Source organism: Lepidochelys kempii, chromosome 9 (genome assembly GCF_965140265.1).
Source record: "Lepidochelys kempii isolate rLepKem1 chromosome 9, rLepKem1.hap2, whole genome shotgun sequence".
Classification (NCBI taxonomy): domain Eukaryota; kingdom Metazoa; phylum Chordata; order Testudines; family Cheloniidae; genus Lepidochelys; species Lepidochelys kempii.
Genome location: NC_133264.1, coordinates 63,178,567 through 63,204,559, shown reverse-complemented (window position 1 = coordinate 63,204,559; position 25,993 = coordinate 63,178,567). Strand labels below are relative to the sequence as shown.

General features: G+C 46.2%; 1 protein-coding gene across 3 annotated transcripts in view; it reads right to left on the bottom strand.

The window, feature by feature from the left end:
* The window catches only part of LOC140917588 (cell adhesion molecule DSCAML1-like), a 37,102-nt gene extending 21,445 nt beyond the window's left edge, over positions 1-15,657 (bottom strand). For 2 of the 3 annotated variants that reach the window (XM_073360720.1, XM_073360722.1), the window contains exons 1-3: positions 15,607-15,657; positions 4,490-4,645; positions 3,514-3,600 (exon numbers count right to left, since the gene is read on the bottom strand). In XM_073360720.1, the coding sequence (XP_073216821.1) occupies positions 3,514-3,544 (31 nt within the window). In that variant the 5' untranslated portion in view covers positions 3,545-3,600; positions 4,490-4,645; positions 15,607-15,657. The remainder of the gene's footprint in view (positions 1-3,513; positions 3,601-4,489; positions 4,646-15,606) is intronic. The other variant, XM_073360721.1, reaches the window with a different exon arrangement.
* Positions 15,658-25,993: the final 10,336 nt, after the last annotated feature.

The window sequence follows — 25,993 nt, the reverse complement described above, 5'->3', positions numbered from 1 at the left end:
GGGAAAGGTTCTGGCAGCTCTCTGCAGTGGGCGAAAGGCTCTGGCGGTGAACACGTGGGGGACACTGCAGCATAGATGGGGGAGGCACGGCTTGGGTATGCAGAGACATGCAGGGTACCTACTCACTGGATCTCTTCTCCGCTTGCCTAAGCAGTGCCTAACCATCTACACAGTTATTTACACCTGTACTAGGGGTGTGTGCAGTGAATGTACTCTACACACCACGGTAAGTGTCAACATATCCTTAGAGAGGCTTGAGCTAGAATCCCAAAGTCAGACGTCCCTGGACTCTGGTGCTGTGGGCAGGGGAGGGAGCTGAAATCTGAACCTGTATCTGAACCTGTGTAGCCTGGGCCCATCGCCATTTGCAATGGGCACTCTTGCTCCATAGATTGCTAGGCCAGAGCGGGTCACTACAATCATCTCGGCTGGCCTGGGGTATAGCACAGGGCCCAGGACTTCTCTGAAATAATTCCTGGTTGAACTAGAGCATCTATTTTTAGAAAAAGACACCCAGTCTTGATTTGAAAATTGCCAGTCCTGGCGAATCTCCCGCAGCCCTTGGTAAGTTGTTCCAGTGGTAAAGCAGAAGATTCAGCCCCATACATGCAGAGAACAGGGGATTAGCAGTCCATTGCCTTTACCACTCAGCCACTTCATCTCTGAGGCTGGCAGCCTCAGAAGGGTGGCCAAGAATGGAACAGGCATAGAAGTGGTGCATCCTGACAGGGTTGGGGCATGTTGGAAAGGGCTAACGTAGAAAGTTTTCATTGCTGCTGTTCCCCATTCTATGCTCATTGTAGGCCTCATTTCAAGGGGCCAGTTCAACTCTCAGGGTAGCTTAGAGCAGCTCTGAGGGATACCCTAACTTGTATCCTGTCTACCATGGGACTGACTACAAGCTGGAACTAGCCATGGCATAGGGATGCTGCGGCCACACCTCCTCTCACTCATTCTTCTGGGAGCTCCACCAAAGGAAGTGGAGAGTTAATAAAGCTACCTCTGCGCCTGGCAGGCAGGCCCCTTACCAGGATGGATAGTGGGGAGAGGACTCAGCTGGTCAGCTGCTTTGTGGCCAGTTTTCAGGCCAGAAAGCACTAGTGAATAAGGCCCTCACTGAGCAAACTGAGGACTTCTCTCTGATGTACTCTTCACCCAGCACTTTTCGCGGGCACTCGGGGCTGGCCTTGGGTCAAAATGCACCCTGAGAGCCAAAATCTGGGGTCCCAAAGTAAGTGGTGGTAATTATTCACCTACAATTCCAGTGGTGCATTGGCCACTGTCAGAAGACAGGATACTGGGCTAGATGGATCATTGGTCTGACCCAGTGTGGCCGTTCTTATGTTCTTAATACCCAGGTAAGTCTCAACAATGTTATCGGTCAGTAAAACAGAGTGGAATGCCAAAGGCTGGGCTTGAGCTATTGCAGATAATGTAATGCTTACAGAGGCTGCACCAGCAGGTACTGATTCTCACTCACACGTAGGTTAATTTGTGCTGTTCTGGCAACATAAGGTGGCCTTAAATGGGGTGGAAATGAGTCCCTGAGGATACTCTTCATGCAGAGGATCTCCACAGCCAAAGAATCATAGAATCACAGAATATCAGGGTTGGAAGTCATCTAGTCTAACCCCCTGCTCAAGCAGGACCAATCCCCAATTAAATCATCCCAGCCAGGGCTTTGTCAAGCCTAACCTTAAAAACTTCTAAGGAAGGAGATTCCACCACCTCCCGAGGTAACCCATTCCAGTGTTTCACCACCCTCCTAGTGAAAAAGTTTTTCCTAATATCCAACCTAAACCTCCCCTACTGCAACTTGAGACCATTACTCCTTGTTCTGTCATCTGCTATCACTGAGAACAGTCTAGAGCCATCCTCTTTGGAACCCCCTTTCAGGTAGTTGAAAGCAGCTATCAAATCCCCCCTCATTCTTCTCTTCCGCAGACTAAACAATCCTAGTTCCCTCAGCCTCTCCTCATAAGTCATGTGTTCCAGTCCCCTAATCGTTTTTGTTGCCCTCCGCTGGATGTTTTCCAATTTTTCCACATCCTTCTTGTAGTGTGGGGTCCAAAACTGGACACAGTACTCCGGATGAGGCCTCACCAATGTCGAATGGAGGGGAATGATCACGTCCCTTGATCTGCTGGCAATGCCCCTACTTATACATCCCAAAATGCCATTGGCCTTCTTGGCAACAAGGGCATACTGTTGACTCATATCCAGCTTCTCGTCCACGGTAACCCCTAGGTCCTTTTCTGCAGAACTGCTGTCTAGCCATTTGGTCCCTAGTCTGTAGCGGTGCATGGGATTCTTCCATCCTAAGTGCAGAACTATGCACTTGTCCTTGTTGAACCTCATCAGATTTCTTTTGGCCCAATCCTCTAATTTGTCTAGGTCCCTCTGTATCCTATCCCGACCCTCCAGCGTATCTACCTCTCCTCCCAGTTTAGTGTCATCTGCAAACTTGCTGAGGGTGCAATCCACACCATCCTCCAGATCATTTATGAAGATATTGAACAAAACCAGCCTGAGGACCGACCCTTGGGGCACTCCACTTGATACCGACTGCCAACTAGACATGGAGCCATTGATCACTAAGAGAAGAGCTGGAGTAAGGGCTCTGCGTATATCTGCACTGCAATATGAGGGTGCAATTGTAGCACAGATAGGCATTAGAAATCTTGCCTCATAGTGATAGGCTCAAGGAGCTCAATCTAGTTAATTTATAGAGGAGGTTAAGGGTGGGGGGGGGGCTTGATCATATCTATAGGCAGCTACATGGGAAAAATATTTGATCATGGGCTCTTCAATCTAGCAGAGAAAGGTCTAACACAATCCAATGGTTGGAAGTTGAAGCTAGACGAATTCAGATTGGAAATACAGTATAATTTTTTAACTGTGAGGTAATTTAACCCTTGGAACAATGTACCAACCAATGGTTGTGGTGGATTCTCCATCAGTGGCAATTTTAAAATCAAAATTGGATGATGTTTTTCTAAAAGCTCTGCTCTAGGAATTATTTTGGGGCAGTTCTCTGGCCTGTGTTACATTGAAGATAAGACTAGATGAGCAGAATGGTCCCTTCTGGCCATGGACTCTACAAATACCAGTGCTAGCTTTAATGTAGGTAACACGGGTAACAATGGTAGTGAAGACATGGGGGCACATATTAGCTGCCTGAGTACAAGCTGAGGTGTATATTCATGTTGCTAGTACATGCTGAAGCCTGTCCTACCACATCAACGCTACTACTGTTGGGATTGAAAAGCACCATAACTGCCATGCACTGCTGCTATTTTTAGCTTGCTAAGGCCTTGTGGGCCATGGGAAGCAGAGCATAAGTTGGAGCAGCCCTGAGGTTGATCTAGATTACACAAGGGGTCAGACAGGTCCTGGCTGCTCCAGAACACAGGGGTTACAAAAAGGGCTTAAAACAGAGATTGACGCACATTTCAGTGTCCAACTAATACTATTCTGAGATATGTTTCAGTACTGGAAGGAATTTATACATACTCAGGCACTGGCTCATCATTCTGTAACTCATCCTGCCAAGGAGGCCTGCACTAGCAGGTAACGTTTTGGTACAATGCCAGCAGGACCCTGTGGAAGCATACAGTAAAAATCAGCAACACGCATGGTAATGACGGGATCAATGCAATCACTACAAGTGACCTGCAGTTCCAGACGAATCCCTCCCGTAGGAGAATGCGAAGGCTGCACAGTTAGCATATGGCACGGCAAGATCTAAGGTCGTATTTGTCCTATGGCTGACCCAAGGAGAGTCTGTGGTAGGAGCTGCATGTAGCTCTCCTGTCTAGGAGTGTCTTAATGCAACATAGGACATTCGGGGCTGTGAAGGATGTTGGAGAAAGGGGAGGAGAGGAATTGTGGAGCTGCCGGGGATCTGACGACCTCCTGGGGAAATTTTGTTTTGCAGCAGCAATAACTAGTAATTGTCCCCAAAGGTTACCAGTGGTCTGAGCACTGGATTAGAGGCCAGGAACCCCGGGATCTAATTCCAACTAAAACTGACACCCCCTGAGTTAAGTCACTGAGACAGAGGTGAAATCGAGGGATAATTTCCCTACCTAATTCAGAAGTGTTGTGAGAATCAGTAATGTTTAATGGCATCCTTCATGCCATTCCCGTACCCACCTCAGACCCTCCCCAGGGATTCCTGTGTTGGAGAAACACAAGAATTGTTCTCTCCTCTCCTACCCCCCGAAAAGCAGAAATGACACCAAAAGGGGTGGGGAGAAGCATGACCATGGCTTTATTCCCCAATGCACTTATCTGTGAGGTGGGATGGATTCACAGGGTCCTAAGGGGTGGGGGCAGAGTGTATGTGGGTTCCCCTTGCATACTGGGAGTGTGTGTGTCCCAAAGCAGCGTAACTCCACACTTCCCCCTCCAGATGAGCCAGTGTAATAGTCCCAGACTCTGGCCCTACATATGTGCTAAGAATTACTAGAAACTTATATCCACATACCTGCCCCAACACGAGAGCTTCAGACCCCCTGCCCATGACTGAAATTCCATTTTTAAGTGTTGTATTTAGGGGTCCACTGCAGTCAAGGGAAAGATTCCCATTCATGAGCTTTGAATCAGGCCCTTAGTAAACAGATGACTGTGTTTCCCCCATTATCTGAAGGAGAAAGTCAGCTTGAAATTGGATTTAAGGCTGCAACAGCTGCATTTAGAAATTGTATTGATCTGTTCAACAAAACTTTATTACAGTACTACAATAGATATACTTGTGTCTGGCAGGTGGAGTCTAACCTGGAAATACCCTTTTCTTTAGATGCCTGGCACCTGCTTTTTAATCCCCTGTGACCTTGAACTTCAGGCTTTAATTTCTGTAGTATCATCTGTGTTATCTGAAACCTAAACCTGAAGCAATGTAAACCACCTGCTGCTAGAATTTCTCCTCAGGGATTTATTTTGTTAATTCATCATCATCATCCTGGAAAATCCCAAAATGTCGTGGCCCCCTCTCAGTCTGAGTGCCACTTGGATTGATATCTGATGAGGTCTTTAAGCTGGTCTGGTTGGATAGTCAGTTTCTGTCAATCACTAGCAATCTTATCGTGCCACAGAACGATAATCTAGGAGGCTGTTTTCAGATTTCCCCATCCTTTTATCCTATCGACACCCCCCTCCTACTTTTGCCCCACCCTCTATTACCAGCAATAACAACCCCTGGCCAGTAGGTTTTCCAGGAATACACCTGCTGGTGAAAGTCTTTCCTTCACTACAGTAAAGAAGGGCAGGCCCTGCACAAGAGAGAAGGAATTGCCAGAATCTATTGGGAATTAAATGATTTTATATGTTACAGTAAATGCCAAGGCAGAAATGTCTAGTCACTGATATTAGTAACTTACTGTGTCACACACAAAAAGTCCTAACTTTGGGCCTCATCCAAAGCGCATTGAAGTCAATGAAAAGAGTCCCATTGAACTTAAGAGTGGCCATACTGGGTCAGTCCAAAGGTCCATCTAGCCCAGTATCCTGTCTTCCGACAGCGGCCAATGGCAGGTACCCAAGAGGGAATGAACAGAACAGGTAATCATCAAGTGATCCATCCCCTGTCACCGACTCCCAGCTTCTGGCAAACAGAGGCTAGAGACACCATCCCTGCCCCTCCTGGCTAGTAGCCATTGATGGACCTATCCTCCATGAACTTAGCTAGTTTTTTTTTGACCCCTGTTACAGTCTTGGCCTTCACATCAACCTCTGGCAAAGAGTTCCAGAGACTGACTGTGCGTTGTGTGAAGCAATATTTCCTTTTGTTTGTTTTAAACCTGCTGCCTATTAGTTTCATTTGATGATCCCTAATTTTTGTGTTATGTGAAGGAGTAAATAACACTTCCTTATTTACTTTCTCCACATCAGTCATGATTTTATAGACTTCAATCATATCCCCCCTTAGTCATCTCTTTTCCAAGCTGAAAAGTCCTAATCTTATTAATCTCTCCTCATATGGAAGCTGTTCCATACCGCTAATCATTTTGTTGCCCTTTATTGAACCTTTTCCAATTTCAATATATCTTTTTTGAGATGGGGTAACCACATCTGCATGCAATATTCAAGATGTGGGTGTACCATGGATTTATATAAAGGCAATATGATATTTTCTGTCATTGACTTCAAAGGAGTTGAAAACATGCCTCTAGAGCAAGGGTGGGGAAACTTTTTGGCCTGAGAGCCACATCAGGGCTCCAAAACTGTATGGAGGGCCAGGCTTCCCCAAACAGCCTGGCCCCCATGCCCTATTTGCCCCCTCCCACTTCCCACCCCCTGACTGCCCCCCTCAGAACTTCTGACCCATCCAGCTCCTTGTCCGCTGACTGCCCCCTCCCGGGACCCTCCCACACCTAACTGCCCCCCCAGGACCCCACCCCCTATCCAAACCCCCCTACTCCCTGTCCCCTGGCTGCCCCAACCCCTGTCCACACCCCTGCCCACTGACAGGTTCCCCAGGACTCCCACGCCTAACCAACCCCACCTGTTCCCCAACCCCTGATGCCCCCACAGGATCCTCTGCCCCTTATCCAACCCCCCCCCAACTCTCCGCTCCCTTGCCATGCTGCTCAGAGCAGCAGGACTGGCAGCCGCGCCACCCAGCCAGAGCCAGCCACACCGCCACGCTGCCTGGCAGAAGCTCGCAGCCCCACTGCCCAGAGTGCTGGCAGCGTAGCGAGCTGAGGCTGTGGGGGAGGGGGGACAGCAGAGGAGGGGCCGGGGGCTAGCCTCCCCAGCTGGGAGCTCAAGGGCCAGGCAGGACAGTCCCACGGGCCGGATGTGGCCCACGGGCTGTAGTTTGCCCTCCTCTACCCTAGAGAAAGGCTATTTTAGAAGGTTGGGGTGGGGGGGTGCTGATTAGTCTGGATATGTGTGGAGCCGAAAACGGTAATGGATGGATAAATATGCATGACCCTAGAATGGTCCCTTTACAGTGGCCACTGAGGTACGTCTACCCAGGGAGCGGCAGCAAGTCTCAGAGCCTGGGTTGACAGAAAATAGCTGCCCAGATATTGTGGCTCAGGCAGGAGTTCTGACTCTCAAGCCTATGGAGGGGGGTGGGCTCCAACTCGAGCTGCTATGTCTCTACAGCTAGTTGTTGCTGAAGTCCGTCGACCCAGGCTCTGAGCCTTGCTGCTGTGGGTTTTATAGACGTACCCTGACTTAGCTACATGGCACTGATGAATCACGCACATGACATTTACTTCTAACTTAATTTTAAAAAACAAACCTCATAGTGAATGGCTGAATATCATCACTATTGGGGCAGGAAAGGTCCTTGGGTGTTATCCGCTCCAGCTCCCTGTATCTAGTGCCTGTTACGTTATTAGTTACCTCCTTTTGACCTTCTCCATTCTGCCCTCCTATCTCCCCTCCACACGCAGTGTGTTTGCTACTCTCACGAGCTCTTTCTTAGCAGATGTTCCCCTCTCTAATGTCGTTACTGTTTACAGGATGTGCTAGCCGTTTATGATTTAATAGCTTGGAAGCTTTCTCTTGGACATTTTCCATTTAACCCTTTGAGCACTGAGAATTGTACTAACTAAATCATAGGTCTTCAATTCCACAATCGTCAACTGCTAATGCCTGATTTACCCTTCCTGTTAGTGACCCAACTGCACTAAGCCCCCTTATCCATCCCCAAACCTCCTGGAAAGTTCTCCAACCAGCTATATGTGGTTTCCTCATTTTCTCCAGCACGCCTTTGTTTGTTGCCCAACCACTTTGACATTGCACTCCATACATGTGAATATGATGTAACTGGAATATGCTTTATGCAAAAGGTCTCTTGTAAGGTATCATTACAAAGCTTATAATGTACTGGGTGTGTTCATCCCATTTGTTTGCATGTATTATTTCTATTTCTGAAGTTAGGAGAATAAGATATAAACTTGTATTACTGATGTAAACATATTGAGTAGAAGCCATTAAGGGTACTTCAGAATCAATGAACTGTAACTGGCTCTGTTTACTTGCAAACCTTCCTGTGTACGTGTGGGCCAGCCCAAGAAGAATGGAGGCTGGGGTCTTACAGTGACATGTGTCCATGGCACCTGATAATTAAATCCATCTTAAATTTGGTACTTTTCCATTTAGAAGGAGGGGTGGGGATCCAGAGAGATAAAAGATGTGCCAAAGCTATAAAAAGGGGTGGAGCAGGACAGAAAGGGCTGTAAGTCATGAGAACACCTCTGCTTACCACCTAAGATGTCTGCCAGAAATAACAAGGACTGTACCAGGGGAAAGGATTGGGCCCAGACTAGGAAGGAGTCTAGTCTGTGAAAGGTTTCAGAGTAGCAGCCGTGTTAGTCTGTATCCACAAAAAGAAAAGGAATACTTGTGGCAACTTAGAGACCAACAAATTTATTTGAGCATAAGCTTTCGTCAGCTACAGCTCACTTCATTGGATACATGCAGTGGAAAATACAGTGGGGAGATTTACATACACAGAGAACATGAAACAATGGGTGTTACCATACACACTGTCACAAGAGTGATCAGGTACATTGGCCAAACTGGACAAGAATAAATGGACACAAATCAAACGTCAAGAACTATAACATTCAAAAACGAGACAGAGAACACTTCAATCTCTTTGGTCACTTGATTACAGACCTAAAAGTGGCAATTCTTCAACAAAAAAACTTCAAAAACAGACTCCAACGAGAGACTGCTGAATTGGAATTAATTTGCAGACTGGATATAATTAACTTAGGCTTGAATAAAGACTGGGAGTGGATGTGTCATTACACAAAGTAAAACTATTTCCTCATGTTTATTTCCCCCCCTACTGTTCCTCAGACATTCTTGTCAACTGCTGGAAATGGCCCACCTTGATTATCACTACAAAAGGCCCCCACCCCACCCTCCGGCTCTCCTGCTGGTAATAGCTCACCTTACCTGATCACTCTCGTTACAGTGTTTATGATAACACCCATTTTTTCATGTTCTGTGTATATATAAATCTCCCCACTGTATTTTCCACCGCATATATTCGATGAAATGAGCTATAGATCATGAAAGCTTATGCTCAAATAAATTTGTTAGTCTCTAAGGTGCCACAAGTACTCCTTTTCTTTTAGTCTGTGAAAGAAGCTTATTGGAACATCTCTGAGGGTGAGATATTTCCTGTAATCAGTTTCTTAATATATTAGGTTTAGACTTGCGTGGTTTTGCTTTATTTTGCTTGGTAACTTACTTTGTTCTGTCTGTTATTATCTGAAACCACTTAAATCCTACTTTTTATACTTAATAAAGTCACTTTTGTTTATTAATGAACCCAGAGTAAGTGATTAATACCTGGGGGGAGCAAACAGCTGTGCATATCTCTCTATCAGTGTTATAGAGGGCGGAAAATGTATGAGTTTACCCTGTACAAGCTTTATACAGAGTAAAACTGATTTTTTGGGGTTTGGATCCCATTGGGAACTGGGTGTCCGGATGCAGGAGAGGTAATCTGCTGAGCTGTTTTTGGTTAAAGTCTGCAGCTTTGGGGGTGTTGCCCAGGCCCTGAGTCTGTGTTGCAGCAGGCTAGTGTGTCTGGCTGAACAAGGCAGGGTTCTGGAGTTCCAAGCTAGCAGGGAAAATGGGCTCAGAAGTAATTTCAGCACATCAGGAGACAGTCCTCAGGGGGCCATTGTGACACCCCCCACCCCCTGACCCATCACAGTCCTTTTGTTGCCCAACCACTTCCTATCAGCCAGCTTTGGTCTAACTGGTCTTTGCCCTCCTGTGCCCAAATTTCACTATTAGATTCTCTGGCATTAAGAAGAGTTGACTATTTCCATTTCCCTTGCTGTATACACTCATTATTGTATCTTGTCTTAAATTAGATTTTAAATTTTTTGGGACCGGGGCTGTCCTTTTAACTCTGTTTGTACAGAGCCTATCACAATAGAGTTTTATCTTGCTCCTGCAATATTAATTAATAAATACAAAACAGTGGACAAAAAAGCAAAAGAAATATTAGGTTATATAAAGAACATGATATAAAACAATACTGAAAACGCAATGCCATTATAAATTGCTGGTACGCTCTCACCTGGAATACTGCAGGTTAGAGACTGCATTAGCATGACTCTCACTGACAGCTTTTGTATAACCACCCACACAGGGGACGGAAGCAAGCAGGATCCCTATCTCCTTCATAAAACAGGAACGAAGCATCTCCTTATCATGCACCTGTTGTCAGAAATGACACAGGTAGATATCCCAGAGGGTCAAATGTTTTTGTGTAAAAACTTTTCCGACAAAAAGTATCCTTTTTGAACATGAACATCTGCATTTAAAAAATTGAATAATTTTTTTCTGATTTCTCACTCAAATTTTAAAAAATCATTTTGATTTTTGATTGAGTGGGCCTCAACATTTTTTCCCCATTTTTCTTCTCCCTCCCCCTTTCTTACCCCTTCCCTTCCCCCCCCCTTGTCCACTGAAAACAAATCATAGACGTGTAGGACTGGAAGGGACCTTGAGAGGTCATCTAGTCCAGTCCTCAGTACTCAAGGAAGGACTAAGTAATAACTAGACCATTCCTGACAGTGGTTTGTCTAACCTGATCTTAAAAACCTCCAATTACAGATTCCACAAACTCCTTAGGCACTTTGATCCAGTGTTTAACTACCCTGACTGTTAGGAAGTTTTTTTCCTAATGTTCAACCTAAACCACCTTAGCTGCAATTTAAGCCCATTACTTCTTATCCTATCCTCAAAGGCTAAAGAGAACAATTCTTTACCCTCCTCGTAACAACCTTTGATGTACTTGAAAACGGTTATGTTCCCCCTCAGTCTTCTCCAAACTAAACAAACACAATTTTTTCAATCTTCCCTCATAGGTCATGTTTTCTAGACCTTTAATAATTTTTGTTGCTCTTCTCTGGACTTTCTCCAATTTGTCCAAATCTTTCCTGAAATGTGTCGCCTAGAACTGGACACAATACTCCAGCTGGGACCTTATCAGTGTGGAGTAGAGTGGAAGAATTACTTCTCATGTCTTGCTTACAACACTCCTGCTAATACCTCCCAGAAGGATGTTTGCTTTTTTTGTGGGTTTTTTTTTTGCAACATTGTGACACTGACTCATATTTAGCTTGTGATCCACTAGAACCCCCAGATCCCTTTCTGCAGTACTCTATCTTAGGCAGTCATTTACCATTCTGCGTGTGCACAACTGATTGTTCCTTCTTAAGTGTAGTACTTTATATTTGTCATTGAATTTCATTCTGTTTACTTCAGATAATTTCTTCAGTTGTCCAGATCATTTTGAATTTTAATCCTATCCTCCAAAGCGCTTGCAACCCCTCCCAGGTTGGTATAATCCGCAAACCTTGTAAGTGTACTCTCCATGCCAGAGGTGGGCAAATTACGGTGTAAGGGCCACATCCAGCCCACCAGGCGATTTAATCCAGCCCTCGAGCTTCTGCTGGGGAGTGGGGTCTGGGACTTGCCCCACTCCTGCACTCCAGCTGGGGAGCGGGGTTGGGGGCTGCTCCACACACATGTGCCATGCCCCCCGGAAGCAGCAGCATGTCTCCCTTCCAGCTCCTACATGAAGGGGCACCCTGGGGGCTCTGCATGCTGCCCCCACCCCAAGCACCGCCCCCGAAGCTCCCATTGGCTGAGAACTGCAGCCAATGGGAGCTGCAGGGCTGGCGCCTGTGGATGGTGGACATGCTGCTGTTTTTGGTTGCTGCTTGAGGTAAGCACTGCCCAGAGCCTGCACCCTTGAGCCCCTCCACAACCCCCTGCCCAAGCCCTGATCCCCCTCCCACCCTCCAAACCCCTCAGTCCCAGCCTGAAGCACCCTCTTACATCCCAAACCCCTCATCCCCAGAGCCTGCACCCCCAGATGCCCTCACACACCCCCATGCCTCAACCCCCTGCCTCAGCCCTGATCCCCCTCCTGCCCTCCAAACCCCTTGGTCTCAGCCTGGAGCACCCTCCTGCACCCCAAACCCCTCATCTGCAGCCCCATCCCAGAGCCCACACCGCCATCCAGAGCCCTCATCACCCCCTCCACCCTAACCCCCTGACTCAGCCCAGAGCCCCCTCCCACACCCTAAGCTTCTCATTTCTGGCTGCACCCCCAGTCAGAGCCCTCAGCCCCTCCTGCATCCCAACCCCAATTTCGTGAACATTCATGCCTTGTGTCAAGGTTCTTTCCCCACTTTGAACTCTTGGGTACAGATGTGGGGACCTGCATGAAAACCTCTTAAGCTTATTTTTACCAGCTTAGGTTAAAACTTTCCCAAGGTACAAACTATTTTACCTTTTGCCCTTGGACTTGCTTGGTGGTGGCAGCAATAATCTAACGAATATATAAAAGGGAAAGAGCCTGCGTGGAAACGTCTTTCCCCCCAAAATCCTCCCCAAACCCTAAACCCCCTTTCCTGGGGAAGGCTTGATAAAAATCCTCACCAATTTGCATAGGTGACCACAGACCCAAACCCTTGGATGTTGAGAACAATGAAAAAAACAAAGAATTTTAATAGAAGAAAAGGTAAAAGAATCACCTCTGTAAAATCAGGATGGTAAATACCTTACAGGGTAATCAGATTCAAAACATAGAGAATCCCTCTAGGCAAAACCTTAAGTTACAAAAAGACACAAAAATAGGAATATCCATTCCATTCAGCACAGCTTATTTTATCAGCCATTTAAACAAAACAAAATCTAATACATATGTAGCTAGAAGAAAAGGAGTACTTGTGGCACCTTAGAGACTAACCAATTTATTTGAGCATGAGCTTTCGTGAGCTACAGCTCACTTCATCGGATGCATACCATGGAAACTGCAGAAGACATTATATACACACAGAGACCATGAAACAATACCTCCTCCCACCCCACTGTCCTGCTGGTAATAGCTTACTTACGGTATGCATCCAATGAAGTGAGCTGTAGCTCACGAAAGCTCATGCTCAAATAAATTGGTTAGTCTCTAAGGTGCCACAAGTACTCCTTTTCTTTTTGCGAAGACAGACTAACACGGCTGTTACTCTGAAACATATCTAGCTAGATTACTTACTAAGTTCTAAGACTCCATTCCTGTTCTATTCCTGGCAAAAGCCTCACACACACAGAGAGAATCTTTGTTTCTCCCCCCTCCAGCTTTGAAAGTATCTTGTCTCCTCATTGGTCATTTTGGTCAGGTGCCAGCGAGGTTATCTTAGCTTCTTAACCCTTTACAGGTGAAAGGGTTTTTCCTCTGGCCAGGAGGGATTTTAAAGGTGTTTACCTTTCCCTTTATATTCATGACAGCCTGCCATACAATTTCCACACCCAGATGTGGCTGTTGGGCCAAAAAGTTTGCCCATCCCTGCTCTATGCCATTATCTAAACCATTGATGAAGATATTGAAGAGAACTGGACCAGGACTGATCCCTGCAGGACCCCACTTGATATGCCCTTCCAGCTTGACTGTGAACCTTTGATAACTACTCTCTGGGAATGGTTTTCCAACCAGTTATTCACCCACCTTATAGTAGCTCCAACTAGGCTATATTTCCCTAGTTTGTTTATGAATAAGTCATGCAAGACAGTATCAAAAGCAGTGGTGGGCAACCTGCGGCCTGCAGTTTGCAGTTCCTAGCCAATGGGAGCTGCGGGAAGCGGTGCGGGCCACAGGGACATACTGGCTGCCGCTTCCCGCAGCTACCATCGGCCGGGAACGGCGGGCGGCTATGCAAATGTAAACAAACTGTGTGGTGGCCCACCAGCAGATCAAAAGCATTACTAAAGTCAAGATATACCCCGTCTACCACTTCTCCCCTATCCACAAGGCTTGTTACCCTGTGAAAGAAAGGTAACAGGTTCGTTTGACATGATTTGTTGTTGACAATTCCATGTTGACTGTTACTTATCACCTGATTATCTTCTAGGTGTTTACAAATTGATTGCTTGATTATTTGCTCCATTATCTTTCTGGCTACTGAACTTTAGCTGACTAGTCTAATTCCTCAGGCTCTCCTTATTCCTTTTTCTATAGATTGGCACTATATTTGCCATCTTCCAGGCCTCTGGAATTTCTACAATTTTCCATGTTCACTATGTTAGATGTCTGATCGCTAACCTTTCCGGTGAAAGCTGAAACAAAGAAGGCATTTAGCTCATCTGCCGTTTCCACATTTTCTGTTACTATCTTTCCCCATTCATTGAGTAATGGGCTACTCTATCCTTGGTATTTCTCTTGATTCAAATGTATTTGCAGAATGTTTTCCTGTTACCCTTTATGTCTCTGGTTTATTTAATCTCATTTTGTGCTTTGGCCTTTTAAATTTGTCCCTATATGCTTGTGGGTTTATTTTTTTAATATTCATCCTTCGTAATTTGATCTAGTTTCCACCTTTTGTAGGACTCCTTTCCATTTTCAGATCATTGAAGATCTCTGGTTAAGACAGTGTGGTCTCTTGCCATACTTCCTATTTTTCCTATGAAGTAGAATAGTTTGCTCTTGCGCCCTTAATGTCTGTCTGAAAAACTGCCAGTTCTCTCAAACTGTTTTTCGCCTTAGACTTGCTTCCCATGGGATCTTCCCTACCAACTCCCTGAGTTTGCTAAAGTCTGCCTTCTTGAAATCCATTATCTTTATTCTGCTATTTTCTCTCCTACCATTCCTTAGAATCAGGAACTCTACCATTTCATGATCATGTTCACCCACGCTGCCTTCCACTTTCCAATTCTCAATCAGTTCCTTCCTATTTGTCAAAATTAAATCTAGAACCGTCTCTCCCCTAGGTGCTTTCTCCACCTTCTGAAATTAAAAAAAAAATCTCCTATGCATTCCAAGAACTTGTTGGATAATCTGTGCCCTGCTGTACTATCTTCCCAACAGATGTTTGGGTAGCTGAAGTCCACTATCACTGCCAAGTCCTGTGCTTTGGATGATTTTGTTAGTTGTTTAAAACAACCTCATCTGTCTCTGGCGGAGAAAAGGAAAGATACCGGGAGGAGGGGGAATAAATACCAAACATATTTCATTTCAGTTTGCACCACGGCTTTTTAAAAAACCTTTTGATAGAAAAATTTAAACATTTTGTGAGGTATTTTTGAACAAAGTAAAACCAGTTTTGTTTCCTTTAAAAATTTTCACTGAAAAGAATTGCCTTTTATCACCAGCTCTACTATTGAACTTTAGTTCCATTCTAATATATTTCTCTCCTATACTGCCCAGCCCTGAGTCTGCTCAATATTCACACTTCAAATGCAGCTTAAAATTTGTGAAATGCCCCCAGGCTTACATCTGAGTGGTGCCAACACCTTCTCTGCTTATGCTTAAAACAAGGTGATCTATTATGTACTGGGACTACAATTTAAATAATTTTTCCCAGCTATTGAGGAGCAATAGATCTGCATGTAATGCACATGCTTTGATAATCTCTTCAAAAGTGCAGTCAGAGTGTTATTGTGAAGGCATTTATTTTGCACTATTTAGAAAGCAAAAACAATCTAGGCAGGCTGAAAATAAAATAAATTTTACAGAAACTAACAATACAGCTTTGCAACAGCATAAACAACATAGTAGAATAGTAACGCTAGTAGGAATTTTATGTTACAAAGGAAAAGCAAAGAGATAGATTCACTTACCAGCAGTTGCCTGTGACAGCACACCCAGCTCTCTTTACATCCTGAGCTAATGATGGAGACTGCCATATGACCTTTTACCCTGTCGCTCCTCTCTTTAACGGTCATGTTTGCCTGATTGGTTATTTTGAATAACTTGAACCAATACAAGCCATAGCAAGCAGATTCCAAATCCCCTCAGTCAGTGTTTGTGACAGGAAAGCAAAATAAGTGAGCATTCAGTGCAAGGAACCTGACTCATCAACACTCCTTTGTGCATTAACCGCCAGACATTGTGTGACATTTTAAGCAAAGTATCCAATACATTAATGTGCAAATTAGCAAATACCCTAAACTTCATTTTAAAAAGCTTTACGGATAGAAACAGAGGTCAATGGAATGGGACAAAGGAAACAAAAGCATAGATCTGGGTAGAGGCAAAGTGTGTGAGTGTCATGTACCCTCCCCCCCGATTTTACACCTTCCATTTAGCAACAGCTTCAGAGGTTTTCAAGCTGGGGTGCACTCCACTCAGGGGGCTTGGAGGAATGTTTTTTTTGGGGGGGGGCAGGGGAGGAGCAGTGATGTCAGGCGGCTCAGGTCAGTTCCACTTGGTGGGGCTCAGGGAGGGAGCACCAGCTCCACCCTGAACTCACCTCAGCGGGCTACCCAGCCTGTCTGGCTTGGGGGAACTTTCTGAGCTGAGCCCCACCCCCCCACTTGGAGTTACAGTTTTTGGCTGAGTCGGGGGTGGAGGTGGTGCTCTCTCCCCGAGCCCTGTGGCATTGCCGCTTCCCCGCCCCCCTCACATTCCTCTGTGCCCCTCTTGGGGCATGCCTCACAGTTTGAAAACCTCTGTTCTAGATTCAGAGGCAATGCCTGGGGTTGTCATGCCCCCCCCCTCACTACCAACAGTTACACATCGCCTCTGGGTCTAGGGAGTGGGTCAAGCAGATAACAGAGGATGCCTGTGCAAGGACACCGAGCAGAGACCCCTGGATGATGTCCACTGCTAAGAGTCCCATGCTCCCCAGTGGAATTCTGTCTGGATGCAGGAACAACCAATGCAAGGAATTCAAGCAGAGAGAGCCTTGCAATGAATGAGCTTCCTCTTCCTAGCCTCTTACACAGCCAGCTTGGCCAAGGCCAGGAGGAGATTTACATGGATTGCTTGGGACATTGTGGAGTGAACAAAAGGAAAAAAGTGTGGGAGGCGTGCAGCCAGAACTTCAACAAGAGGTTCTGGAGGAGCTGAAGTAGGGGCTGCAACCTGCTATGCACCAAGGCCTTCTTCCTCTACAGAGAGGACAGGCCCCAGAACCTTCCAGTCTTGCCAACCTTGTGGAATGGCTGGAATGCAAACAAATTTCTTAGGCATTGTGACAGGGCTTGACTCAACACTGTGGCACCTCCTGCTGGCTGTCCTGGGGATTAGCTCTGTATGCCAGTGCAGTCTCCTCTGGTGATGTCTTGCCACCATCACTTCTGCTCCAGGGACCCATGTTACTCCCACAACCGCAGCATCCTCTTCGTTACACAGCCCACCGGCTGTGCCACACTCCGTGTTCCCCCATTCTAGGGGACAGTATCGCCATCCCTCATTCCAGCCACTTCCTCAGCGGTAAGTGGGGGCGGGGGGGGGACCTGCGCCCACTCACTACCCTGGTCCCAGCCACTCTAGATGGCCTCCACTTGCTGCATCCCCTCTGACTCTTCTGTAGATCTTTCTGGGCTACTTCCCCACAGGCCCAACACTCCCCCTGGCTCTTGCCCTTACTTCAGGGCCTCAGCCTACAGATCCCTGCAGCCCGCCAGGAACTGCCTTTAGGTCCCTGGGTCTCTGCCTGCACCGCTGTTCGGTCCCAGGTGCTTACTGCCCTCTACCTACAAGGCAGCCAGTCCTCATCCTTCTTCAAGCTCCAGAGAGTGACTGAAGCTACTCTGTACTGCAGCTCTTCTTATATGGGCCTGCCCAGCCTTGATTGGCTCCTCCTATAAGCCCTTCTGTGATTGGCTGCCTCCCACCCAGCCTCCCTAGGGCTCTATTAACCCCTTATGAGCCAGTGTGGGTCAGATGCCTCATCACAGGCATCTACACAGCTGAGCAAACAGGTAGGAGACAGCCAAATACGTTCATCATCTATGACATGGGAAGTGAAATGCAGCATGTTTTAGCTCCTTCTCTTTCACCAACATTGACAACGAGAAGGATTAGGATGAAGTTCTCCAGGAAGACTACTACAGCATGAGTGGTCACAATAGTATAGTTCAAATTTCAAAATAGTTCTGTTACAATCCCATTTTTTCAGTCTTCCCTTCCCAGAGCTGTTGGCCTACCCTCTGTTTTACAGAGCAACTTCCATTCAAACAATGGTAAATGAGCTGGCAGAACTGTATCTTCACATCCTGGAAACCCACTCTCTCTCACTGGCTGGTGTTACCAGCTTTGCCCGTTACTTTGGGGTATGCTAATTTATTAGGGTTACTCTTCTGGGGGGGGGGTTCTGTAATTCTATCCATGGACTGCTTGTGTCACTTGTGTTCTCCTACAGAGCTCTACTTCTCCCTGCTGCAAGTCCCCTCCCAATGGAGCTGTCCTGCAGGACCTAGTTCCCCAGGGCTGGGTTCTTCCAGCCCCAGAATCAGATGAACACACACACACACACACACATTGACAGAGCGCGTCTGAGAGGACCGGGTTAATCAGCACTCCCAAGCTGACCCCTTATATGTCCCTGGGCTCAGCAGGCTGGGTCAAGCAGTAGCTCCAAGCTGTCACCCTCATATGCCACGGGCACCGCATCGGAATAGAGCACGCCTGAGCAGGCTGGATCGAGCAGCACTTCCAAGCTGCCTCCCTCCTATGTCCCAGGTTCAGCACGTCCCTATCCCCACTTTCACATTACAATTTTTCTGGTAGTAACCCACTTGATGAGCAAACCCCACAGGAGTTTTGGGTGCTGCAGGGATCTGTTAGCTTAGGAATGAGGAGCGTTGCTGCAGAGCGAATAAGGAAACCAAAAAAACACCCAAGGGGAGGCGGGGGGAAGACAGAGACAGAGACAGAGAGAAGCAACCAGCATAATCATGAAAGTTATTTATTGCCAGGTGATAACCATAGGGGAGCCAAACAAACAAAACAGTTATAATATTAAATCTAACTTAAATTTGATTATAAAAGTCAGGTTTAGAAAACTATAACTGATCACACAAGTCAGGGTCAGAAGGCTACACCTAGAGAGAGAGAGATGAATTCTCACCACTCTGTGAAGCTTGAATCAATCAGGGGTCCCAGGTGGTGGTGGTAGTTGAGGGTCCAGGGTGCAGGAGACAGGCAGAGCCCCCAGCACGATCAGTCAGGAGAAGATGAAGTACCAATAGAACTGATGTAGATTTTGGATCCAGGCATCAGAACACTTACTTGAGCGTGGGTAGGGGTTTTTGCAGAGAAACAATAATGGCTCAAAGGAGAACACTAGATTTGTTTATGGGTAAACTGATGGCTCAAGGGAGTATACCAAAGTTGTTTTGTTCAGGCTAGACAATGGGAGCTGATCATTCCTGGCTATGGGCGGTGTTCCTTCGAGGGAGCTCACAATGCAATTAGGGAGCTTCACTATTTTGGATATCAATAAAGGATTTATTACTAGAATTGGTCTGATAACTACTGAGCTGGGTGTGTGCAGGCATGGGTTCATTAACATCTGGAGCAGAGATCCCCCACAATGCTGTGCTTCCCTGCTTTTCTGGTCCCAGAGTTCCGTGCGGTTCTTGCCTTGGAATCTCTGTTCTCCATTCTGTATGCTAATGGAGATGCTTCCTTGTCCCATCTTCGATGCAAATAAGGCTAGAGGAGTTTCCTTAATCCTGTCATCCTTATCCCAGGGGTTTAGGTGTGTCGCCCACTGCCTTTTCATTGCTTTTTGTAAGTCTTTCTTCTGATCCGTTTTGGTTCAAGCAGAGGCTGCGGGGGGTGGAGGTCTTTCGTTAGTCAGACAGGCTGGGTACTGCACCCTGGTTCCCCAAGAACACAGAGCAGATAGGTAACACTGGGTTTTGTAAAGGTTCAGTAGTTGAATAAACCAGCAAACGATTCATATTAGATCTTCCATGGCAAAAGCCATTCCACTAGACCTGGGGTACTAAACATATGATCCCCAGGCCAGATCAGGGCATTGTGATGTATTTAGGTGACTTATATGACATATTTAGATTGTGAAGAACCTAAGTTTTCATTTACAAATAAAAGTAAGTGTCTAGTCCTCCTGGCTGCACACAGAACCTTCCAAATGTGACCTGAGCGTAAAGTGACTGCATGTCTGCCTGGGTCTGCAGATAGTCTGAAACAATGACTCAAGAGTTTACCCCTTGATCACTTTGCAAGTCTCCCTCTTATGTCAGGGGGTAATTCCCTGGGGACAAAGGGGAACATAAAGTCCTGAATTTATATCCTGGCCCATGAACCAAAATTAAACATGGAATCCAGCCTTCTTCCTAGTGAATTTTACATTGCTGCATTAAACCCTGAATGGGCTACCGTAACACTATTCTCGGACCATAGGAGAATGGCTGGTCTGCATTCATTTTATGCAACTCTAAAAAATTCTAAGAACAAATAAACTTGGTATTTAGCCAAGTTTGAAGTTGAGATGGGTCGGGGGTGAGGGGCAAGAGAGAGAGACAACCTCAAACCTCTGAACCTTGTGGGTTTCAAAATCCAGATCCCTATTTTGTGGCTTGACCCCATTTCTGCTGTACACAAAACGAAATTTTCTTTGCAAAAATATATGTGCTATGGGTCTTGTCAACTTTTATCCTATCTCCCTGAATAAAACAACATGACTATAGGAAAAGAAACTGATGAAAAAGATTCTCTCATGCCTTGCAGCAGCATTCATTGACCCACAGAGGGAGCTCTTAAACAAGTTACAGATTAAATCTTGCCCCAAGTATTTTATTTCACTGCCATAGATAACTTTAGTGTGGTGACTATATTAATGGCTTTTCACTGCACTATTAACATAAGGATGTTAATATAATGTCTATTAAGCACAACCTCAAATAGGGGATGATGGAGGGCCATGCTGGCCTAGCAGAAGCAATAAATCTGTGAAATGGGAATAATGATTGTGACATCCTTTGTAAAGTTCTTTGAGATCTTTTGACATAAAGGGCTAGATAAGAGCTCAGCTAGCTATTATTATTATTATTATGTATTGTTGATGTTTCTATCTAGGAACTTATCTGACCCTGGAATCTGAGTGGTTCCCAAAAATTTAAACTACAAAATAATACTCTCCTTTTCTTTTTCTCCCTTCCAGATGTGTTGGGGAACTAGCTTGATCACTTTATGGTTTGTGTATGTGTCTACATGTGAGCAAGTGAATGGTGGGTGTGAAAAACTTAATCAGGGAAAGCGAAGTGGAAGAGATGAGTTTCTGTTCTGAATATGGTGAGTCCCATGGTTATTCCTTTCTCCTGTGGCAGAGAGTTCCATAGTCTAGATCCAGCTCCTGTGAAGCTTCTGTCTCCCTTATTCAAGAGCTTCCCCTATTATTTGACAATATCATGTGTTCCAGTGGAACATATCTGTCATGGGAGCACAGAGGGAGATCCCTCGGGTATCTAAGGCCAATCCTAGGGCTTGGAATAGCCTCCTTTTGAAAAGAGCTCTGTGTTCTGTGAGGAGCCAGTACAGAAACTGGAGTGCTAAGTAGTCGTGCTTGAGTTCAACTGTATCCTATGCAGATGGGTTGCTACATTTTGTATCAGTTGGAACTTTTCTGAAGAGTTTGGTTTCTTTCCTAGATATAATGATTTGTAATAATTAAGCCTGGAGATCATGAATGCATGGATCTCTATGGCCAGGTCTGTGTCTTGTAAGCCCTGTGGCCTGAAGCTCTGAAGAGACAGGAATTCACTACTACTATCTGTTGCTGAACAGAGGAAAGAGCAGCCCAGAGCTGCTTGAGAACTTCAGGTGGACAGAGGATCCACAGGGAAGAGAGCTCTCTGCTGAGATCTGTTGGTGAGCTGTGGAAAATGACTGACTAGGCCAGGCCTCATATGCATTTCTGCTATGTGAAGGCTTAGGCAATTTTGTTCAAAATTCAGTTAAGTTTTTTTGCGGGGTGAGGGTAATAAAAAGTTGTTGTTCCTGTTGCGTAACAAAAGAGCAAGATAATGACACCAAATGTGCCTGGGGTGACAGGTCACCCTGACCAATACTGCAGTCTGGCAAAGTTGGGTAGCAGAGCCTGGCCAAAGTCAAAGAAAGAGATTTTTATTTTTATTTTTTTTGGTATGAGTGTACTCTAGCTGGTGTGAACTCTGTTCAGGGTCCTATATGCTACTGATAATTCTCTGAAGAGTTTGTGGAGAGGCAACTTTGCTGTGTAGCAGCTGCATTGTGATCTGAAGCAGTATGAAGGTGGCTTTTGGTGAAGCTGTAAAGGACAGCAACAGCATAACCAAGGAACCCCCTGATGTCTACCTAGCATTATTAGAGCTGAAATTGCCATAGCTGTATTAGATGGTGGGGGCCTGAGAGCAGACCAGCCAGTGTTTCACTTAGAGGCTGGAGATGGATGTGCCTGAACTCTGGCCTTCACTAGCTCTAGACAACAAACAGTGAGTGGGGGTGCAGTGGAAGAGAGGGGGTGGACTGGCTATTGAAGGAACATTGCCTGTTTGGGTGTTTAGACCACTAGTGGAACACTGAGTCTAAAGACTATTACCAAAGACACTGCTGGGCCGGGGGATAGGAGTTTTACCTAATAGTCATATATAGAGATATTTGTGGTTTATTTTTTGCTGGTTTCCTCCAAGGTGTTTCTGTGTCTCTTTTTCCCCTTCTAATACAATGTTCCTTGCTTCATGCACAGACTCAGTGCTTGCAAGTAGGGAATTATTGCCTATGGAGGGTGCCAAGGGGATGTATTTAGTTTTCCCAGGTTTCAGGGAGGGGGGCTTGAGCTGGTGGTGTCTGATAATTGTTAAAGGAAATACCAACGAGATGAACCTGACCCTTGTTGCTGTCAACAAAACCTGTCAGAAGGGTGGCAGTCTGCTAGAACAGCACACAACCTTCTAGCCAGTTGCAAATAGAAATGGTGTCTTCATTTCTGTAGGCATTTGGGTATTCAACAGCACTGAGTCCAAGAGGACCCCAAGGCTATGGACTGCCTTAACATTCTGGGGGCACATGCTCTCAATAATGAGGATAGTTATAGAGGAAGAAAGTTCTTCAAAGCACTTCCTTCTTTCTACCAGCATGACCTCAGTCATGTCCATGTTCAGCTTTAACCTGCTGGTTTTCCTCCAGGTGCTTATTTGGCTAACTAACCATTGAGATTACTGGCAGAGGGTGCTGTTTGCAGTTAATATGAAGGAGTTGTAGTCCTGGGTGTTTGCAAATTACTGGCTCTGCAACCTATGTTGCCTTATTTGGTTCCTTGTGGCTTCAGTTAGATGCTGAATAATAAGCTGGGGGTGGACTGCACCGTGTGTAAGCAAGAGACAAGTAGGTGCTATAACAACACCGGGGAGGTGTGATGCAACCCTGAGTTCTCATGGTGCAGAGGGACCATAGTCATTGCTACCCCCTTTAAGGGGGTGCAACTGGCCCCCACAATGACAGGGAATGATTGAGTGAGATATATACAGATAATCCTTGCAAGTGACCTGCACCTACATGCTGCAGAGAAAAGATAAAAACCCTCAAGCTCACTGCCAGTCTGACCCAGGGAAAAATTCCTTCTCCACCCCACACATATGGTGATCAGTTAGAGCACATGGTCATCAACCAGCCAGCCAAATATCTAAGAAAGAGAATGCTTGGTGCCACCTCAGAGTCCTGGACTTCCCTGTCCAATGTCCCATCTCCAGCTGTGACCATCCCTGATGCTTCAGACAAAGGAGATTTAAAAAATCCTCCCACAATACATTAGGGGGTCCCTTCCTGATCCTTGTCAACGCTGGCTCAAACCCTGAAGAATGAACTTTAGGAACAATGATATATAATCAAAGAGAGCCTCAGGATGGCTGTGCCCTGCCCCCTACCATCACATACAACCCTGTTTATACAACTGCACTCAAAAATTTTTGTCCAGCTCTCTCTCCAAACTAATTAAATTGTCTTGTCCCACAACTCCTAGTGGAAGACTGTTCCAGAACTTCACCCTTCTGATGTTTAGAAACCTTCTTCTAATTTCCAGCCTGAGCCCTGGTCTACACTAGGACTTTAGGTCGAATTTAGCAGCGTTAAATCGATTTAAACCTGCACCCGTCCACACAATGAAGCCCTTTATTTCGACTTAAAGGGCTCTTAAAATCGATTTCCTTACTCCACCCCTGACAAGTGGATTAGCGCTTAAATCGACGTTGCCGGCTCGAATTTGGGATACTGTGGACACAATTCGATGGTATTGGCCTCCGGGAGCTATCCCAGAGTGCTCCATTCTGACCGCTCTGGACAGCACTCTCAACTCAGATGCACTGGCCAGGTAGACAGGAAAAGAACCGCGAACTTTTGAATCTCATTTCCTGTTTGGCCAGCGTGGCAAGCTGCAGGTGACCATGCAGAGCTCATCAGCACAGGTGACCATGATGGAGTCCCAGAATCGCAAAAGAGCTCCAGCATGGACCGAACGGGAGGTACGGGATCTGATCGCTGTTTGGGGAGAGGAATCCGTGCTATCAGAACTCCGTTCCAGTTTTCGAAATGCCAAAACCTTTGTGAAAATCTCCCAGGGCATGAAGGACAGAGGCCATAACAGGGACCCGAAGCAGTGCCGCGTGAAACTGAAGGAGCTGAGGCAAGCCTACCAGAAAACCAGAGAGGCGAACAGCCGCTCTGGGTCAGAGCCCCAAACATGCCGCTTCTATGATGAGCTGCATGCCATTTTAGGGGGTTCAGCCACCACTACTCCAGCTGTGTTGTTTGACTCCTTCAATGGAGATGGAGGCAATACGGAAGTAGGTTTTGGGGACGAAGAAGATGAGGAGGAGGAGGAGGTTGTAGATAGCTCACAGCAAGCAAGCGGAGAAACCGGTTTTCCCGACAGCCAGGAACTGTTTCTCACCCTAGACCTGGAGCCAGTACCCCCCGAACCCACCCAAGGCTGCCTCCTGGACCCAGCAGGCGGAGAAGGGACCTCTGGTGAGTGTACCTTTTAAAATGCTATACATGGTTTAAAAGCAAGCATGTGAAAGGATTACTTTGCCCTGGCATTTGCGGTTCTCCTAGATGTAGTCCTAAAGCCTTTGCAAAAGGTTTCTGGGGAGGGCAGCCTTATTGCGTCCTTCATGGTAGGACACTTTACCACTCCAGGCCAGTAACACGTACTCGGGAATCACTGTAGAACAAAGCATTGCAGTGTATGTTTGCTGGCATTCAACCAAAATCCGTTCTTTATCTCTCTGTATTATCCTCAGGAGACTGAGATATAATTCATGGTCACCTGGTTGAAATAGAGTGCTTTTCTTCAGGGGACACTCAGAGGAGCCCATTCCTGCTGGGCTGTTTGCCTGTGGCTAAACAGAAATGTTCCCCGCTGTTAGCCACAGGGAGGGGGGAAGGTTGAGGGGGTAGCCACGCGGTGGGAGGAGGCAAAATGCGACCTTGTAACGAAAGCACATGTGCTATGTATGTAATGTTAACAGCAAGGTTTACCCTGAAAGAGTGTAGCGACTGTTTTATAAAATGTGTCTTTTTAAATACCGCTGTCCCTTTTTTTTTCTCCACCAGCTGCATGTGTTTCAATGATCACAGGATCTTCTCCTTCCCACAGGCTAGTGAAGATTAGAAAGAAAAAAAAAACGCACTCGCGATGAAATGTTCTCCGAGCTCATGCTGTCCTCCCACACTGACAGAGCACAGACGAATGTGTGGAGGCAAATAATGTCAGAGTGCAGGAAAGCACAAAATGACCGGGAGGAGAGGTGGCGGGCTGAAGAGAGTAAGTGGCGGGCTGAAGAGAGTAAGTGGCAGGCTGAAGACAGGGCTGAAACTCAAATGTGGCGGCAGCGTGATGAGAGGAGGCAGGATTCAATGCTGAGACTGCTGCAGGACCAAACCAGTATGCTCCAGTGTATGGTTGAGCTGCAGCAAAGGCAGCTGGAGCACAGACTGCCACTGCTGCCCCTCTGTAACCAACCGCCCTCCTCCCCAAGTTCCATAGCCTCCACACCCAGACGCCCAAGAACGCGGTGGGGGGGCCTCCGGCCAACCAGCCACTCCACCACAGAGGATTGCCCAAAGAAAAGAAGGCTGTCATTCAATAAATTTCAAAGTTGTAAACTTTTAAAGTGCTGTGCTTAAAGTGCTGTGTGGTATTTTCCTTCCCTCCTCCACCACCCCTCCTGGGATACCTTGGTAGTCATCTCCCTATTTGTGTGATGAATGAATAAC